Source organism: Carassius carassius, chromosome 13, assembly GCF_963082965.1.
Source record: "Carassius carassius chromosome 13, fCarCar2.1, whole genome shotgun sequence".
NCBI classification, from domain to species: Eukaryota; Metazoa; Chordata; class Actinopteri; order Cypriniformes; family Cyprinidae; genus Carassius; species Carassius carassius.
The window spans coordinates 29528959-29549655 of NC_081767.1; the positions used below are offsets into that span (position 1 = coordinate 29528959).

At 37.7% G+C, this 20697-nt stretch overlaps 2 protein-coding genes across 4 annotated transcripts in view; both read right to left on the reverse strand.

Moving 5' to 3' along the window:
• LOC132156297 (voltage-dependent calcium channel subunit alpha-2/delta-1-like) overlaps positions 1 to 7763 on the reverse strand; it is a 97904-nt gene extending 90141 nt beyond the window's left edge. For both annotated transcript variants that reach the window (XM_059565240.1, XM_059565239.1), the window contains exon 1: positions 7298 to 7763. In XM_059565240.1, the coding sequence (XP_059421223.1) occupies positions 7298 to 7419 (122 nt within the window). In that variant the 5' untranslated portion in view covers positions 7420 to 7763. The remainder of the gene's footprint in view (positions 1 to 7297) is intronic.
• A 3828-nt stretch (positions 7764 to 11591) lies between these two features.
• LOC132156298 (uncharacterized) lies at positions 11592 to 18242 on the reverse strand. 2 transcript variants are annotated; one of them, XR_009437398.1, is made up of 8 exons: positions 18105 to 18242; positions 17592 to 17650; positions 15026 to 15240; positions 13812 to 14818; positions 13651 to 13720; positions 13304 to 13478; positions 12469 to 12580; positions 11793 to 11926 (listed from the first exon to the last, which is right to left on the reverse strand). XR_009437398.1 is itself a non-coding variant. In XM_059565241.1 (7 exons), exons 3-7 carry the CDS (start codon positions 15225 to 15227, stop codon positions 11761 to 11763), a joined length of 1620 nt encoding a protein of 539 aa, XP_059421224.1. In that variant the 5' UTR covers positions 15228 to 15240; positions 17592 to 17650; positions 18105 to 18242; the 3' UTR covers positions 11592 to 11760. The 2 variants fall into 2 exon arrangements, 1 of the variants encoding a protein (XP_059421224.1); XM_059565241.1 differs by lacking the exon at positions 12469 to 12580 and having other exon boundaries at positions 11592 to 11926.
• Positions 18243 to 20697: the final 2455 nt, after the last annotated feature.

The following is a 20697-nucleotide window of genomic DNA, read 5'->3' on the forward strand; positions in this document are numbered from 1 at the left end:
CAAATTGAAAGTAATTTGCAGTATGAATAAAAGTTATAGCAAATGTGATCTCATGACAGGTGCTTTTAATATGAATGTTTTAAAAATAGCACGAAGCAGCTACAGCCAAATAAATAGTCAGTTAGCACACTGCAAGCAAGTAGCCTACTCAAGATGAATAACCTGGTGAATGCACAAACAACCTGTCCTTCAGAGCAAACACAAGGCGCTTAAAAACGAGTTTCCATCAGCAAACATATGCAAAATAAGAACATTCAGCAAGAACTTCAAAATAAAAAAAATAAAAAAATAAATCTTATTTTTTTTTCTTAATTAATCTTTTATATCTGTAAGTATATATTGCAATTCCTTTTTAAACTGTAAATGGTTGTTTTTCTGCTATACATTAGACAAAATTCTGGGAAGTCTCTGGTTCCAGTGACTGCTCCACATGGTTATACAACATCCAATTAAAATGAATAATTAATACTACTGTACAACCACATTTGAAAGGAAACTCCCTTTCTTTATAATATTCCAAGATGTGCCTATATACACTGCAAGATGAAAAAGAGAGTGAATTCATGGACATCAGGATGAAGTCACATGTCTATCATGGCCTCTGTGATCACAGATCTAAAATGACCAAAACCATGATGAGAAATTCAGGAGGTGTTTGTGAAGTGTGAAGTCCATCAGAGAACTATCTTATCATTAAGTAAGTATTAAGTAACATATCTTGAAGAAATGGATTTATGAACTTTGATCCTATTTCAAACACTACATTGTTTTTATTTAATATTAATTTTATATTTTAGCGAAATATAAAATATTCAAAAGTTTGTGGTGAGCAAGATTTTATTTATTTGTTTAATTTAATAAAATTTTTATTTTTGAGGACATAAAAAAAAGTATTTCCTTAAAATTAAATGTTTCCTTTCCTTATTATTATTATTATTATTATTATTATTATTATTATTATTATTTAAAACATCAACTAATAAAATAAATGTTTCCACAAAAATATTAAGCATCACAACTGTTTTCAAGATTGATAATAATGAAAATTGTTATGCCAAATCAGCATATTAAAATTATTTCTGAAGGATCAAGACTGGTCTAATGGATACGGAAAATATTGCTTTCACAACACAAAAATAGGGAGGTGGAAAAAAATCCATTATATATTAAAATAGAATACAGTTATTTTAAATTCTAATAATATTTCAAGTACATTACTGTTTTTGCTGTATTTTTTACAGAAAAACTGCAGCGTTAGTAAGCCTTTTTCAAAAACATTATGCAGTGTATATTAAATCCTTTTTTTATCTTTACTTATTAAGCATTCTCAGTCACTCTCACTCACTTAAGCATTCTGTCCTCTCGTGTATTATTTTTGTGAGGGAACAAAAGACTGCTGTCTGCATAAAAGAAGCTGACTAGCAAATGTTCAGTGGTTTTGTGGTAACAGAGGAGGCCAAGGTCTTACTATCTTTCCCAAAAGAACAAAAGCACACATATCCACAGCAGCCGTCCAAGTTTAATTCGTGAACCCAAACCGTCAATACTAGTATAAAAGAAACCCTCCGGTGCCCTCTGTATTGGGGCCAGAACCGAATTTGCAAAGGGAAGTGAAAAAAGATAGGTAGGCTGCAAAGAATTCTGAATTAAATATAGGCTCCTCCATTCTTCTCCTCTAGCGCTCATTCTATTGTTCTGCCATGGACCTTTTTCCTCAGGGGCTGGAAAAACAGAAGCACAGATGTAGGTTGCAATGAGACAATCTGCTGGATGAGGTGCTTTCTAACGAGCAGCGGCTATGGACAGATATGGTTATAGCAGCACTTTTTTAAACTAAGTCTGCCAAGTCAAAATATCCTGTTTGCAAGTAGTTGCCTCCAGCAATGTAAAGTCCCACACTCTTTTAAAACCCCTGTAAATAAGCCATTACCAGTCAGACCTCCTTCACTCACAGGGCTTTGGCTGGCTCACAGGATGTTGCACACTACCTAGTAAACTTGCAACCACACATGTTGCCAGGTTTTATAGTGGAAAAAAATCTGTTAAGTTTCTCACAACCGCCATGCTTCACTAATGTACCCAAGTCTAAATGTCTAACAAAGTAATAGTTCACCCAAATATGAAATTTTGCTGAAAATGTACTCACTGTCAGGTCATCCAAGATGTAGGTGAGTTTGTTCCTTAATTGGAACAGTTTAGGATAAATTTAGCATTGCATTATTTGCTTACCAATGGATCCCCTGCAAGTGAATGGGTGCCGTCAGAATAAGAGTCCAAAAAGCTGATAAAAACATCACAATAATCCACAAGTAATGTACACGACTCCAATCCATCAGCGAATGTCTTCTGAAGCAAAAAGCTGCATGTTTGTAAGAAGCAATCCATCATTACAGAGCTTTAACTTTAAACTGTCACTTCTGGTCAAAATATAGCCATAATCCATAATTACACTTTCTTGAAGTGAGATAGTCCATCCCCATGTTGTCCTTCCACTTCAAAATCCACAACATATTTGTTTAGAACTGTTTTGGAAAGTTTTCACTTGTAAAGTGTGCTTGATCTGAGCATATTTCTCTCCTGATTCAGACCAGATGACTTTTTCATGGAGAAAGCAATATCATGGTAATAGATCTCTAATTTTATCAGTATGCACGTTAAAAACATCTCAATGATGGATTTGTCTTTTACAAACAAACAGCTTTCTGCTTCACAAGATGTTAATTTATGGACTGGAGGGATCTGGATTATTTGCGGATTATTGTGATGTTTTTATCAGCTGTTTGGACTCTCATTCTGATGGCACCCATTCACTGCAGAGGATCCATTGCTGAGCAAGTGATGTAATGCTACATTTCTCCAAATCTGTTCCAACAAGGAAACAAACATTTAGCAAATTTTTATTTTGGGGTAACTATTCCTTTAACTTGAAGCCTGATGCAAAATGCATAACAGAAGTATCTACTGTATAGTGTACAGCTAATTGCTTTAGATGTTTTAAGCATAATTATAATTTCAGTTCAATTATATTAGAGTACTTGCATTATTCTTGCTATGCATCAAATTGTTTTTTTTTTTAATCTCTTTAAAGGTGTAGCCATGATGTTGCAGTTATTCGTGAGAACACACAGTGGTGCATTTTGAGGCATAATTAATGCAATAAGAATACTTTTATAATGTATAATACATATAGGCCTCAAGTTATCAAGCGTTATCTTGAATTAAAAGATATGTCTGTCTAGTACTGTATGTTAGATAAAAAGTCTAGTCATAGAAACAGCCACAGTTCTTTACATGAATTCTGCTAAAAAGGTAATTTGTCTGTAATCATAATGAGTTTATTTTAGCAAATTTGTGCTTTCATTCACTTCCATTTCCAAGGTCCATTCAGAGATTTCCCTGCGCTCCTATAATAAGCTATGTAATCCCTTTACAGGCTGAGGATTAGCGCTCATCTGACAGGGGATCAGAACTTTGCCTCTAAGCTTTTTTTTTCTTTTTAAAGAACTTATGTGTAAACTTACACTATACAGTTGCTGCTAGGAACAATTAACGATTCTAGACCAGTGAACCACAAACCTATTTTTTAAGCCTATTTTAACCACAAACCTATTTCTATTCGAATGTTTGGGGTCAATAAGAAATTTTGAAAGAAGTATCTTATGCTCACTTAAGGCTGCAATTATTTGATCAAAAATACAGCAAAACAGTAAAATATTATGACAAATTAAAATAGCGGTTTTCTGCTTAATATGTTTGAAAATGTAATTAATTCCTGTGATGACAAAGCTAAATTTTCAGCAGTCATTACTCAAGTATTCAAAGTCACACGATCCTTCAGAAATTATTCTAACATGCCGATTTTGACCTGCTTGTCTGCAAAGCTTCTATTATAAATACTTCTAAAAAAATAAAAAAATAAATAAATAAAAACACGTACCACAACTAATGAAATGAGGTTGAGTAAATAATATAATTTTTCTTTTTTGGGCCGAACTATTCCTTAAGATGGTGTATGTCTTTTATAACATATGCATTTGTGTGCTTCTAAATATACTGTTTATTACAGCATAACATATATCTTGTCCTCTCCACAGGAGAGTGGCATCCCTGTGTCATTAAGTGGACCAGTGTGGGACTTAGGGACAGGTGTCTCTGGCTGTCAGGAGGACAAAGTAACAGTGATCACCTGCATCATCTCTCTGTGGGAATTCTCCCTCAGTTCCCTCTTGAAAAAGTCTGTTTCTGCACTAATACTAGCAATCGAAAGAATCCAGAATAGCAGCGTGGCTTATGTCGCTCCAAATTGAGTGGATTAGTTATTGAGTACTCTCACTTCTTTTACAAGTCTGAAACACAGATGGAAAGGGAAGCCAAAAGTGTTTTATTTGTTTGTTTGTTTGTTTTCTTTTGTCTTCATGTACCTTTTTTCAACAACAGAAATAAAAGTAATTGTGGCATGCAAAAATGCACTAAACTGTAAACGATGAAAAAGTATTCATCTAAAATTATTAAAGAATTAATCCAAAAACACAAAAAGGAAATATGTGTTGGACTGAAAAATATTTGTATATATAAATCGATTTTTTTTGTGTGTTTTAGGATTAATAATTTATAGTATCTCTCACAACTAATAAAAATGGTTAAGTACATAATGTAAGTTAACATTCACCCTCAGGCCATCCAAGATGAGTTGGTTTCTTCATGGGAACAGATTTTGAGAAATTTAACATTACATCACTTGCTCAACAATGGATCCTCTGCAATGAATGGGTGCCGTCAGAATGAGAGTCTAAACAGCTGATAAAAACATCAAAATAATCCTCAAATAATCCACACCAGTCCAGTTCTTGTGAAGTTATTTTTTTACTTAGCTGTACTTTTTTTAACTTGTCTGCTAATTTCTCTCCTGATTCAGACGAGATGATTAATTACATGTGAAAGCAATACTATGGATAGAGGACTCACATTTTAGCCAGAAACAGTAATTGCTTTTCACTTTACAAGATGTTAATTGATGGACTGGAGTGGTGTGGATTTCTTGTGGATTATTGTGATGTTTTTATCAGCTGTCTGGGTCTCATTCTGATGGCACCCATTCACTGCAGAGGATCCCTGGGTGAGCACGTGATGTAATGCTACATTTCTCCAAATCAGTTCTGATGAAGACACAAACACATCTACATATTTGATGGCCTGAGAGTTTGTACAATCTAAGCTTTTATTTTTATTTTTTAGGTGAACTGTTAGGTTTTTCCCCTGTAATTTAATTCACACTGTACTATTCTGCTGTAACCTTTTCAAGAAAACCTTTTCAGCAACTAAAAATAACACAAAGGCATGTAATTTTTCACATTATTTTAAAGCAATGTATTATTGATGTAATTTCTCAGAAATGTACCGGAAGAACCCATTTAACAAAAGCACGTGTTATGCAGCACAATTACACCCTGGTTTTTATGGCCATTACAAATGTATTGCTCTATGTCAGTTCAGGCCACCCAAGAGGTTTCTTTTCCCTGAACGCATGTTCTAATGCAGAACAAACAGGTGGACAAATCAGATCCAGCTTCTTACATATTTATTTATTTTTTAATCTGTTTCTTAAAGCATTGCATTAATGCTCTTCATACCATGCAATAAAACACATTGCGAGACCACAGTCACAATGTAAAAATACACAAATTCTGTCTTTTACTGCATTTAGAAATGACTGTTAATAGATTTATAAAAGCGTGTAAAAAAATATGTGGCATGTTAAGACCGTATAGCATGGAAAAGACTGACAATTCCCTTGTTCTGCTGTCACAACCACCTGCTAAAACCATCACTTTTTAAGCAGCAGTGCAGACAAAAAGGGCAATTCTTCTCAGATGCATATGTCCTGACACATGCTAACAACAGGAATACATCAACATACATATCTGGAGAATGGGCCTTCTGTATGAATTCACAATCGTTTAAACTTACTTTTCTCACAAGATACGTGTCTGCTAGTACTAATTTAATTATCAGGTTAACAAAAGACTTGCCAGCTCAAACCAAAAAATGCTTAACCATCTGTCAGGTCACAGCAGTCTCTCACAAACATCATTTGTTTGCCATACATGGTAACAATGCGACTCTGTTTAATATTTTATGATCTGAAGCAATACTGAGATTCAAGTAACATTGGGGGCAAATATTATGGAAATCTGTAGCAAGGTAATAACGACTCAGCTTTCAGTTAAATATTAAGTACTTAATGATATTATATAAAGTGAAACATCTTAAATCATAGGAAAATATTATTTAAAGAGAAAATGAAATGGAAACCACATGAGGTAAAAGCTTTAATCTGATTTAACCTTTAAGATTAGTGTCGGTACTAAATTAAACACATTTACACAACACATTTACGAGATTAACAGATCATATCATTATTCACAGATTAAATAAAAAGAGAGCGATTAGCTGGAGAACCATTGCAAACAGATCACTGAGTCAGTGATTCGAATTCAAGAACTGGAGCAGTGAACGAATCATTCGTTTGAGAAAGTTTTTTTCAATCAAAACCAGCTCACAAATTGTATTGATTCATTTACGAATCATGGTTCAACTCCGACTCACTGATTCAGTCACACAGGTTCTCAAGAACACTAGAGGAGAATATCATAATCAGAAGATTTGGGATATAGCTCACGATTCACATGGAACGCTTTTATGGTGTTTTTGGTTCTTTTGCTTGGAAATAATCATTCACTGTACGTAAAGACTTACATGAAAAATAAATGTTCCACACGTCACACAGGCTTGGAGCGACCTGAAGGCGAGTGAATAATGACAGAATTGCCATTTTCGAGTGAATTATTCCATGACTTGATAACCCCTCCCCCAATCATTCAACATAATTCACAATATTGTGAATTTGTCTGCTGTATTATTAAACAACATTACCTGTTAACACAACAACCAACAAAATGTATGTTCGTTTAAGCGTTGGACGTTACTGACCATTATTTGGGCATGCAGGCGTCGACAATTATTGTTTATAATAATACTATTTAAAACTTAACTAAATAAAGTGTACAGATTGCATACGATGCGTTAAATTTAACTTAAACTGTACACAGGTAAACAAATAGTTCAGTGTATTGTGCACCCAGCACGATTTACACACTCACAAAAACTTACAATTACACTTGCGCACGTCCGAACAGATAGTACACAGAGGCTGAATGAAAGAAAGAAAAACTGAATTTTAATCAACAGCTGAAACGCTGTGACGCTCTTCTTGCACAGACAACGTTAAAGTACTTACATGAGCGGACTGGGGAACTGCGATGGGCACGAGATATGAACAGTTGCGAAGAGGAACACCATCAGCACGGAGATTCTGAACGGATTCATTGTCAGATTCGTTGATCTCGAGCGCACCACCATCTGTCAATCCACACCAGTTACTTTTCTCCCGAAATAGGCCTATAACGTGTTGCTCTCCTGTCCTGCTGGACAATCTTATTATTTCCCGTCATCAGGTTAGAGACAGACGGGATCGGATTGGTGATGAGTGTCCTGTTGGATGGCTCTATACGCACCGCTTCATTTTACAAAAGCGCGTGTGTGGCTCTTCTGTGTGATCCTGCGCGCTCTCTGATCAAACTACTGACCCCATATAGAGGGGAGGGAGGGATCAATAGCCCAGAATCAGCGTCATTCTGCACCCACCCCTCTCTCTTGCCCTCTTATTGCAATATCCTGCTATCTTTCATCGGATCTTCGTGAAATGCAACCCTCTCCAGTCCCTCTCTCCTCCTCCTCATCCTCCTCCTCCTTCTCTTATGCTTCCTCAACACATAAGTAGCCCAGCACCCTACTGAAATCAATTAAGAATGAGCACAAAATTGACTTGATACCCCCTGAAAGCCCAAAAATTATTTAGCATTTACATTTTACGCGAGAAAGTGTTTGGCGCATAAAAATAAACTGCAAATATTTGTTCAAAATATTTATATTTTATAGTTATTTTACATAATACTTGTGGTTACACAGCGTAGTCCATATAAATACTTGTTATATTAATTTATATTAGGCCTATTAACAAAATAACGCCATCTGCATGTAAACAAAAACAAAAAACTAAATCGATTATTCTATTATTTGATAGAATATTTATTTTAATACAAATTATATACATATAAAATCTTTGCTACTACTACTACTACAACTACAACTACAACTATAAATAATTATTATTAATATAATTATTATAACTATAATTGTATTACTATTATATTTATTATTATTATTATTATTATGACAATTAAAACAACGCCTTCAATATTCTACATGAAAATATTATATTTATTATGTTTATACATATTTTAATATGTACATTATATATAATAAAAATCATCATCATCATTATGAACATTAAAACGCCACCTTTATTCTATACGGAAAGTATTTCTTATATTTATACATATTATAATATTAATATACAATGGTTTGTTATATTGTAATCAGTCTATATTAAATTATAAAACTAAAATCCAACGTAACTGCAAAGAACTATTTGATCAATTAGCCTATTGCCTTAAACACACTCCATTGTTATGCATTATTTGCACCTGATCAATATCGAAGGCGTGCAGTAGCTGGTTTTCCACATACATTCGTGCATTATTCATTTAGGGCATCACTGAATGATGCATCTCCTTCATAAACACATGCGTCCACATATCATGCACAACACCCTCTTCTTTAATATGTAATGCAATGCTATACATTGCACCTTTATATAGCTATAAGGCTTGTTTAAATTAGATACTATTTTCTCTCTCTCCCCCAAATGAATTAAAGTTAATAAGCCAGCGAGCAGGGATAGAAGACAGGTCGGGGCAGTAAGCGGTGAGTTACCCAGGGATTTCGGCTTTCACCCGTTGCCTAGCAACCACGCTCTCCGCGGCAACGATGAGTGTCAAGGCGAGGCACGTGCAACAAGGCGCAAGACTGCGAGAGAGCGCGAGCTCTATAATAGGAGAGGCCTTGTGCCCGGTCTTTATGCAGGTCCATTAGCACCCATCGAACCGCGGATCCAATAGGGCCTAGAGGAGGTTTTGTACTGATGCACTACCACAGAGAAGAGATACAGCGTGCCCCTGTAGTAGCTTCAAGCAGAGAGAGTAGCCAACTACATAACAAACCAGGATAAAAGCTCTGGGCCTGCACTCGGTTAAATGAAAAGATGCCGTCCCATCATCACAAACACACTTTCTTATTAAAATTCCATATAGGTCTTAAACAGACAGCACTGTTGTGACCTCTTTCTTCTTATTTACGGCCCAGGTGATGATTAAAGGATGCTGGGAAGCAGAGTACATGTGCACTTTGCTTGCAACCAGTTTAATGTGTTCACCCAACTCTCTTCAGTCAGTTCTGTGTTTATGGGGTCGGGCCTGCACACACTCTGGCAGTGAAGTGTATTAGACATCAATGTGCATTAAAAGCATTTCCAAAGGATAATCCAGGTGCATTTGTGGATGAAACTCTTTATGCCGGCTGAGTGTTGGTGTGAAGGCAAACCTTCTTCACAATGACAACTTTCTGGCAGAGGGCAGCAGATCTTCCTCAATAATTTGACTGTATTTTGCCCCATCCATTTTTCCTTCTATCCTGACAAGTGCGACAGTCCCTGCTGCACAGAAACACCCCTATAACAGGATATTTCCACCTCCATGCTTTACTGGAGGAATGCTGTTATTTGGACGGTGAGATATATTGGATTTCCACCAGGCATATCGTCTGGTGTTGAGGCAAAATAATTCTATTTTAGCCTCATCTGTCTCAGAATCTTCAAGGTGTGTTTTGGCAAAACTCAGTCAGGACTGCAAGTGGCCTTTCTTGAGGAGTGGCTTTTTTCTTGCAACCCTTCTTATAGTCAAGTCAAGTCTGCTTTATTGTCAGTTTCCACATGTACAGTACATACAGAGAATTGAAATTGTGTTACTCTCAGACCCCCGTTGCATACAGATAACATTAACAGTAGAGCCTGAAATTCTAGATCAAATATAAAATATAAGAAACAACTATACAATAAGGGAATGTAAAAAATACATAATAAAATGAAAAAATAAAGTTAAATAAAGCAGCGCAAGGCACATGGCAGATAAAGTGCAAATCAGTGAAGTGAACAAACAGTGCAGATAAAAGATTTTTAGTGCAAAAAAGAAGCTTATTCAGTCTGATAAATTGACAAAGGGCTCAAGAGCAGTTATTTTATTTAACTGACTGATGAGGTAGTAGAATGACGTCAGTTCCATGGTGAATGAGGGAGTGAGCAGACCAATGCTGCACAAAGTGACTGGTGCATGCCCTCATATATTAGTGGGGAGGGGAGGGTGGAAGGACCTGGGGATGTGGGATCTGGGGGGGGGGGGTTCATAGTTCAGTGGTGCCTGGGGCATAAGAGGGATGGGGGGGGGCAAGTTCAAGAGTGAGTTCAGCTTCCTGACAGCCTGATGGATGAAGCTGTCTATCATTCTGCTGGTCCTGGCCTGCTGTGACAGGTGTGTGGGATCACCTGTGATGCAGAGGGCTTTGCGAGTGAGACGGGTTCCGTAAATGTCCTGGAGGGAGGGGAGAGAGACACCAATGATCTTCTCAGCTGCTCTCACTATGCGTTGCAGAGTCTTTCGGCAGGACGCGTTGCAGGCGCCATACCACACAGTGATGCAGCTCGTCAGAATGCTCTCTGTAGAATGGTGCCTCTGTAGAAGGTGTACATGATGGGGGCGGGGCTCTGGCTCTTCTCAGTTTGTGGAGGAAGTAAAGATGCTGCTGTGATTTCTTGGCCAGTGCTGCTGTGTTTTCAGTCCAGGAGAGGTCCTCTGTGATGTGCACACCCAGGAACTTGGTGCTACTCCACTGTAAAAAAAAAATCCTGTTAATTTACAGTAAACAGCTGGCAGCTAAATTTTCCGGCTTTGAGCTGTAATTTTACAGTGCATGTACTGTAATATGGAATGACAGTTTATTACTGTAAAATATATTACAGTACTGAACTGTAAAAAAAATATTATGTACAGTGTAATACTGTAATTTATTGGTTGGTATTATACAGTTTTTTATGTATTAGTTTATATTAAAAATGTTTGTTATTTATGATTTAAAATTTGTATTCTAAAAAGAAAATTTCTTAAACACAAAAGATGGCCTTAAAACTTTGGACTTTTATTAAAGCCAATATATAAAATACATTTAACATTGTTTCCACTTAACAAATATGTGGACATTAAAATAATGGACAAAATACAATTCTCTGAACATGTACTGTAAAACAGCAATACTTTTTTCTGCAATGTACATGCACACTGAAGAGCAGCATACTGAAATCCTGTGAATTTAAATATGTTGTTGCAAAAAGTGCTGTCATTTCAGATTTCACATAAGAATTCAACAGCAGAACACTGCACTGACTTTGCATTAACACTCAATCGCAGAATACTGCACTGACTTCAACTGAACACTCAAATGCAGAACAATGTACTGACTTTGCATTAACACTCAATCGCAGAATACTGCACTGACTTCAACTGAACACTCAAATGCAGAACAATGTACTGACTTTGCATTAACACTCAATCGCAGAATACTGCACTGACTTCAACTGAACACTCAAATGCAGAACAATGTACTGACTTTGCATTAACACTCAACTGCAGAGCACAGCAGCGACTTCAGCTCTGAAACAGGATGTTGAACATCAGCTGTACTGGCTTTGTATTACTGCACAAAACCCCACTCAAAGTCCAAAAGATTTTTTATCAGGTTGGCTACGTGGACATTCACAGTTGCAGTCTTTTTATGGACAAGTTTCCCCGTCTTTTTGGAGATCACCTTCACCTGGCTGGCCTTTGTCCCTCTCTCTGGATTCAAACCAATGAAGCGCCTAAAAAGCAATGTAGAAATAACATATATTAGGCTTGGTAAGTCATGATGAATTTTATATAAGACTATTCGAAGAGGTTTACTCATGATAATAACCTCTGTGTATATTCATTATGAAAGAATGATCTCATTTCAGAGTCCTGACTGACACCTGTGACGGATGTAAAAAGCCACCTCGGAATCAAATGAAACTGACATATTTTTTCTCAACTGTAATGTAACTACTAATTTAATATCTTTATTATTTTACATTAAGTGCACACAACATGTGCATGAACTAACTGCATGATTTGTATTTTGGACATTTCTGCCATATGAGTGTAACAATGTGTATTGATAAAGCACTACATAAATAAAAGAGACTTGTATTAAATATGGATAATATATTTTTTCCAAACATAATATGTATGAGAACAAACATTAAATTATGGTGGTGCATGGTTTATGTTATTGACAGTTCTCTGCTTTCTGTTAAATCATTGCACAATTTATATTAAAGGGCTAATTCACTTTGAAATTAAATTTTGATATGTTTTAGCTTACCCCAAGGGCATCCAAGATGTAGGTGTCTTTGTTTCCACAGTAGTTTCAATTTGGATGTTTTTAGGTCCAGCCGTTCTTGTCTGTCAGTCATATAATGCATGCCTATGGTCACCTCATAAAAGAAAATACACAGGTTCAAATTAAACAGTCCAAATTAAACAATTCCACATCGTAAGTACACATTGATGACCTAAGACATGAAACGAGCGGTTTGTGTGAGAAAACCAACAGTATTTATATAGTTTTTTACCTCTTGAAAAACATCATATCCATGTTGAGGGCATGAGCTTCTTGGTGTGTGAGCGCGTTCGGCTTATCCGGGATGTTTTAAACAAGAAATGTTTTTTAAAAAAATATATGTTTAGGGATGTTTAAAAAGAAAAGAATTGCGTATGCTCGCGCGAGAGGCACATACAGCCAGGAGTCGCGCCGGCGCATCAACAAGCCAGTACGCGCAAATCACAAAGAAGCTCGTTCACTGCAACATGGACATTATGTTTTTCAAGAGGTAAAAAATGATATAAATACTGTTGGTTTTCTCACACAAACCGCTCGTTTCGTGTCTTAATTCATAAATGTGTACTTACGGTTTAATTTGAATCTGTGTATTTTCTTTTATGAGGTGACCATAGGCATGTATTATATGACTGACAGACAAGAACGGTTGGACCTAAAAACATCAAAATTGAAACTACTGCGGAAACAAAGACACCTACATCTTGGATGCCCTTGGGGTAAAACACATCAACATTTAATTTCAAAGTGAACTAGCCATTTAAATGACAAGCTCTTAACAGATCTGGGAAATAAGGCACAATACCAAAACAATATTTACCTTTGTACAAACTCCAGGGTCCTTGAAGCTTCTTCTTGGTACTGTAGATTAAAGATGTAGTAAGTAGAGAAAACTGCAGCTAGCCCTGTGATGATGCTTTGGTCGACACCTTCACAGATTACATGATTTTCGATGGTGATCATCCATCCTCCAATTGTGGCTTCATCACCGGCAACTGATAAAGACAACAAATTGCAGCTAAAACAGTGTCTAATATGGTCATCAGTACTTTATTCATTGTAAATTAAATACATTTTTTGCAGATCAGAAGTTGTCATGGCCTGGGATGGCTAAAACAATGTTGATGAGGTAGACTGATGTGAGAACCTTGCTTATCTGACACTTACACAGCAGTATCAGTCGTGGAGAGGCGGGGATGGTCAGAGTGCTCTCAACATCTGCTGCCGTGGCAGATATCTGCAGAACACAGACAATTGTATAAAAATTATACATGACAGAATAACAAACCCAGTAATAGCAAGTATTATGTAAATGTAAACAAACATACATCAGCACGGAGTATTAGTCCCTCTATCCCTTCATCGAAGTAGGCCATCAGCAGCTGTATTAGAGTCAACTCTCCATCTTCATCCTGGGTGACGATAGACTGCACATCTTTGTTCTTTGATTTGGTCTGCAGGTACTTCCTGATTCCCTGTCCACATTCCTTAATGGATAGGTCCAAGACACGTAACACGTTAATGTCAGTTAGTAACTCGAAGTGAATGAAGATACCTCTTTGTGTAAAAAGGTAAGGCCACTGGATTCTCATATCTTCGATGGACGGTGATGGAGCCTGATTTATGTGTCTACGCTGAAGACAGAATGTTGTTTTCATAAGGTTAATCACTTCCCCCTTCTCACCACTGCGAATACCTTCTTGTCTATAAATGGTCTCCAACTGTTGCCTCTTCTGCTCCAGTGTTTCATATGTTTCTTCTGGTGGCAGTTCAGGGTTAAATTGTGTGCATCCATAAGAATCACTTGGCCTCTGATGCTGTTGTCCAGGCACTTTTGAAGTTCGGAGTCTGTTCTTTGTCCCTGCACGGTTCATGTTCTCAATTCTTGTTTTTAATTGACAAAGCAGTGAAGTACATCCACTACCAATGATGACACCGCTTGGTGTCATATCTGCAAAACTGTTGGGGAAATGCTTAACAATGTTGCGGCAGATGATGAGACATTCATTGCGTGTGGGGTTATTCTCACATTTCCTGATTTCATCAGCTAGGATACGTATCATCTGGCGTCGCTTGTCAGGAGCAGGGCGCTTGCTGTTGGCAATAGCTGACTGCACTTCCACAGGCATTTTATCCCAAGGAATCTCAAAATTTTCATACCACTTACTGGATATGTTGGGTGATTGGCTTGCCTTGCTTAAAGTACAAGGTGTTGATGCTCGTGAAGAGCTTGAGCTTGAAGATGTGCAAGGCTGTGGACTGGAGAGTGAAGACATACTTGTATCTGTTGACTCATCTGGCAATATTTGGAGATCAAGTGTGACTTTTGTAGTTTCTGAAACACATACAATTAAAATACAATTTTTTAAAAGCTAATCCAATTTCTTACCAAGATGTAGGTTAATTTTTTTTTTTCAATATAACAATGAAAATTGAATGATAGAAAATCAATGGTTAGCATCCCTTTGACAATAAAAAGCATATACATGTAAAACAAAACAATTAATAATAATAATTATTACAAATAGAAACAAAACCTTACCAAGTTTGAATGCCTCCAAAAGTTTCCTTTGCTGTATAATAGGCAGGACATCTTTGAGATCTTCCTGTTGTACATATACGAGGTCTTCTATAGATTCCACACCTGAGCGTTCAAGTGAAGTGATGACATGTTCTCGAATCTCCTCAGTCAGACTGGGCAAAGCCCTGAGGATGATAGCCTTTATCTCGTTATGGATTGACATGTAGGAAAGGAATCTAAAATGTGGGGACAGAGTGGTGAAGAGTTACCAAAGACATGCCACAAACTGAATATTTAGGCAGTGGGTAATAATCAAGAAGCTCTGATTGACTGACACAGTAATAGGCCTCCTGCATTGGTGTAGTGCAATAACTGTTACTGTAAGGTTGACGAACAGCCTGGTATACCTCAGTGATAAAATACACAGCTGAATTGTTATGAATGATAGCCTTTTTGATTTGTCCTACTATAAGTCCGTCATCATTATGGCCTATCACCACAAACATGTTGCTCTTATAAGTTGTCCCTTTTACAGTCACACTATGACTTATAAGTGTATGAAGAGGATCAAAGTTCAGATGACCAACTGACTGTATTATCTTGGCATTGTAGTCTCCAGCAATGAATTCAGTTCCCTTCTCTACTACTACAGAGGGTGGGAACAGTGACCCAGTACTTAGAAAAGATTGTAAAAGTTGATGTCTTTCAGCAAGAGTTTTGCAGAGGTTTTTGAAGTTATGAAGCTTCCTTGCACATTGTTTGAAGTAAGTATGCTTACTTTCAAACCTTAATGTGCATAAACGGATGAGTGGCCCAAACTGAATGATAAGTTCTGGATAATGATTTAGGTAGTGATGCTTAGGCTTAAGTGGATGTTCCCCAAAACTCTGTGTTCTGGTATGCAAATATTCATCTATCAGAACTCGTAAATAGGCTACCTGACCTGTGGAAATTGCTGGTGCACAAACAAGCTCTACAATTTCTCTCAGCTGTAAGATAAGTTGCCATGCTACACTATCTTCAGGACATTTTATTTTATCACCAATTAACACTGGCAACATTCGCAGGAAACACCAATTTTGAACTGCATGTCCGGAGAGTTTTCCAGCCCCTGGGTTCACCTCAGAAGGTTTGTTGTTAGCATCATTGCCTAGATATTTAAATTGATTTATGCGCCGATTCAACTGAACATAAGTAAAGTTTTTCTCTTTTGACACAAGGTGGTTGAGGTATAACACCAAATCAGTTGAGACAACGCCCTCAAAAAGGTCATGACCAAGGCAAGGAGGTAATCCGGGCTGACATACATGAAAATATGTGAGCTCATTGAAGATGGAGTCAAATTTAACACCACCACAGTCACGTGATTCTACGTTACAACTCAGATCCTCAACATGTTTCTGAAATGACTGTGGTGTGCGGTCAGGGCCCTTGGCCAGAGGGTCTGCCAGAAATGCTTCCCGATTAATCTCACAATACCTGCAAAAATATGAGCTTCTGCTAAAATTTTCAGTGAAGCCCCCAATATTGTGTGAACCCAAATTGTCACCTGAAATTGCATAAAGGGTTCCTTTGCAGAGCTGGCCATCTGGCAGTATTACTCCATTTGTCTCAAAATCCTTTAAATCTTTCACCAGAGAGCCAAACACTAGATTCTGTCCAAAATGCTTATAGTCTTGTTCTCGACATAACAGTACAAGTTGCATCTGATCAAGACTCAATCTGTTGTGTGGTAAAATGTTTGCAAGTGTCAGATACATGGCTAAAATCTTGTGCTTTTTCCTCCCTGACCCTAGGGGGTTTACTACTTCAAAGGCATCCTGATAAAGGATTATGCCAATTGAAGATGTTGTGTGCTTGAGTAGTAAGTTCTTTTTAATGTTTGTGCCATCCCACAAATCCTGAAAAATATTATCAGTCTGGACTCTAGTTTGTATTTGCTGTAGCTGGTCTCTCACTGACTCTGAGGACAAAAGGGACACAATCGTGTTTTTCACAGGAATATATTGCACAAAACATTCGTTGCCCGACTCATTTTTACCAAGACAAATGGATTCGGGCTCTACATAACTAAAGTTATTTTTGAAAAATTTTTTTCTCTTATGGTCAGATTTAAGTGCATGAGTATTACAAGCCCTGTGGAGATCCTCACTTTTCATGGTATCAATCACAGTGTTTATGTCATCTTTAGTTAGTCCAAGCAATGTCAATTTATCCACAAGTTTGGAAATTAGATGTGACTGATTTATGTCATGTATTTCCTGATAGTGTTCAATGATGGTTTGAATAGTAGAAGATGGAAGGAGCAATTTAGATTGAAGTTTCAGATAAAACAAGGCCAAATGTCTTATAAATTCTCCTTCATCTTCCTTTTCTGGGAACACATCCATTTCTTCAGGACAGAAATCGTCAGTTTGCATATCACAACTTGTATTATTACCATCACTAGTACTGGCAGGATTTGCAACTGAGTCAAGTAGACTTTCATTAGAACAATGTTTATGCTTTCTTGAGACATGTGATGTGAATGTAGACTTGACAGTAAATTTTTGGTTACATTTTCTGAATGGGCATGTAACAGTCTTACCTTCAGTAATGTGGTTTTTCAGGTGTAAGATTAGACCCCGGATATCCTCACACTTCGAGCTACAAAAGTCAACGTGACACGTTAAATCATCAGTTTTATGCAGTTTAGTCTTATTCTTTCCAAATTTATGACCATATGTGTGACACTTAAAGGCTGAAAATTTTGAAAAAACTCTTGTGCACTGAGGGAAACCGCACTTAAACGTTGCATTAGGCAAAAAACTATGCATCCGCATGTGCCTGACATGCGTAAAGGAATTGCTGCAGGTTTTATTGCAAATATTGCAGATTAACATTTTATAATGCAGTCAGCAAATATCAACGGCAAAATAACCATGCTAGTTTAACACAAGCCCTCTTTGAGCTAAAATAAACTAAACTTACGTCGAATGCAAACGTAGCTAACATGTTGCTAATTCAGTACATAATACTCAGAAAAATCGATTTGTTATTAGCAAATAATATAATAAAGGTTAGTACAGTGTAACATTGAAAATGATAAAATTGCATTTACCTCAAGCAAGGAGGGAAAACCCAGTGCGGGAATGCCGTTTATCTCGACCAGTTCAGCTTCAGCCGTTCAGTTCATAGTCGACTCGGGACAAACCTCAAAATTGTTGTGTTCTAAAACTCTTTATCCTTCGTTCTGCAATATTTACGTACACCAGGTGAAAAGATGAGGCTAGATTTGATGATCTTGCTCAGATTAGACCTGCAGGTTTCTCTTCTGAGGAGTTGTGAGCATTCGAAACAGCTTTGGACACGTGACTAGACTTAAAAAATACTGTTCTGTACCGTTGAATTAAACAGCAGTTTGCGATTAAAAGTTTTTTTTCCAAAAACGGTTTGCATTCACAGTATTCAACTGTATTTTTGAATAACAGTGCTTTACTGTTGGAAAATCTCTGTTTTTTTACAGTTTTTTTTTACAGTGTACTCACTCTCTCCACAGTCGCACCGTTGATGGTCAGAAGAACGTGCTGAGTGTGTGCTCTGCTGAATTCAACAACAATCTCCTTCGTCTTCTCCATGTTCAGAGAGAGATTGTTGTCACTGCACCACCCGGCCAGGCGGCTCACCTCGCTCCTGTAGTTTGACTCATCTTTGTTGCTAATGAGACCCGCCACAGTCGTGTCATCCACAAACTTGATGAAGAGGTTGGAGTTGTGTGACGGTGTGCAGTCGTGGGTCAGCAGAGTGAAAAGGAGGGGGCTCAGCACACATCCTTGGGGGGCCCCAGTGTTCAGTGTGATGGTGTTGGATGTGTTGTTGCCGACCAGTACTGCCTGAGGTCTTCCAGTCAGAAAGTCCTACAGCCAGTTGCACAGGGAAGTGTTGAGCCCCAGCTGGCCCAGTTTGTAAATGAGCTGTTGAGGGATGATTGTGTTGAATGCTGAACTGAAGTCTATGAACAGCATTCTGACGTATGAGTCATTTTTGTCCAGATGTGTGAGTGCTGAGTGGACGGCAGTGGCGATGGCATCATCGGTCGACCTGTTGGACCAATATGCAAACTGGAAGGGGTCCAGAGGGGGGGGGGGCAGACTTGTTGTGGTGCATGACTAGCCGTTCAAAGCACTTCATGAGGATGGGAGTAAGTGCAACTGGACGGTAGTCATTGAAGCAGGATGGAGATGGCTTCTTCGGAACTGGAATGATGTTGGTAGTTTTGGAACATGTGAGAACAACAGCCTGACTAAGTGAGATGTTGAAAATGTCTGTGAAGACATCAGTGAGTTCTGCTGCAAAGTCTCTCAGTACATGCCCAGGAATGTTGTCAGGACCCGGAGCTTTGCGTGCATTGATCCTGCTGAAGGATCTCCTCACGCTGTCTGGGGTCATTGTCATCACCTGCTCGCCGGGAGGAGGTGGAGTCTTCAATGCAGTGGTGCTGTTTTGTTGCTCAAAGTGAGCGAAGAAGGTGTTCAGCTCATTCAGCAGAGAGATGTTGCTGTCACAGGTCCGTGGTGGGGTCTTGTAGTTCGTAATGGTCTGTATCCCTTGCCACAGGCTCTTAGTGTCTCTGCTGTCGCTGAATTGATGGACTACCCTCCCGGAGTGCTGTCTCTTAGCCTCTCTGATGCCGCGGGACAGGTTGGCCCTGGCTCTTCTCAGACCCACCTCATTTCCAGCCCTGAAGGCAGCGTTCTGTGTCTTCAGGAGTCTGTAGACCTCCCCTGTCATCCACGGACCGGACACTGATGGTTTTTGTGACTGTTAAATCATCAATTCACTTGTTGATGTAAGCAGTGACAATCTCTGAATACTCCTGGAGGTCAGTGGAGTTATTTTATGTGGCAGCCTGCTTTTATGGTTTTAATTTCAGTTAACTATAATAACCCTGGTGCTAGGTCAGTGAAGTTTAAAGAATTAAAAAATAAATAAATAAATAGACTTAAAAATATTATGGATTTAATAGATTTAAAAATACAATTATTCAGATAAAAATACACAATAAAAATAATAATAAAATAAATATATATATTTAAATGAATACATCTAAAAGTACAGTAAACTGTATAAACAACATATATAAATACTGTCTTACATATTTATATTATTATATTTTTTCACAGTATAAATTGTGTCCTTACATGAAAACATATAATTGCCTTTAAAATTATAGGATGGGGTGCCTTCACATGAGAATGATCATGTGGTCCGCAGCATGAAGTTATATTTTGTGCATTTATGTAGCCTATTTATAACAGCCTGGTTTTGGTAACTCGAACAACGCGTTGATTAAGCCTTAAACAAACACAGCAGTGCCTCTTGGGAGAGTTTTGAGGAAACTAATTAACTTCAGATATTAGATGTTTGTCAAAGCAGTCCTGCTACGGCTATCGAGCTAAAAATTTCGGTTTTTAGGGAAAGTGTTCTCATTTGCACAGTACTTAACGAGTAATACTGGCTGACTAGACGGATCGAAAACTAGAATTTACCACGGTCTGCTGAACTGAGGATGATGAGTATCACATCCTGCTATCCGAGCTACATCGCTCCCCTGGGTCCTCCTACCCCTCACCCGCGTCTCCATGGCAACATGCCCTGCCTCACGTTACCCAGAGAGAGAATCTTATTTCGAGTCTATATGGTTCTTGTTGCTC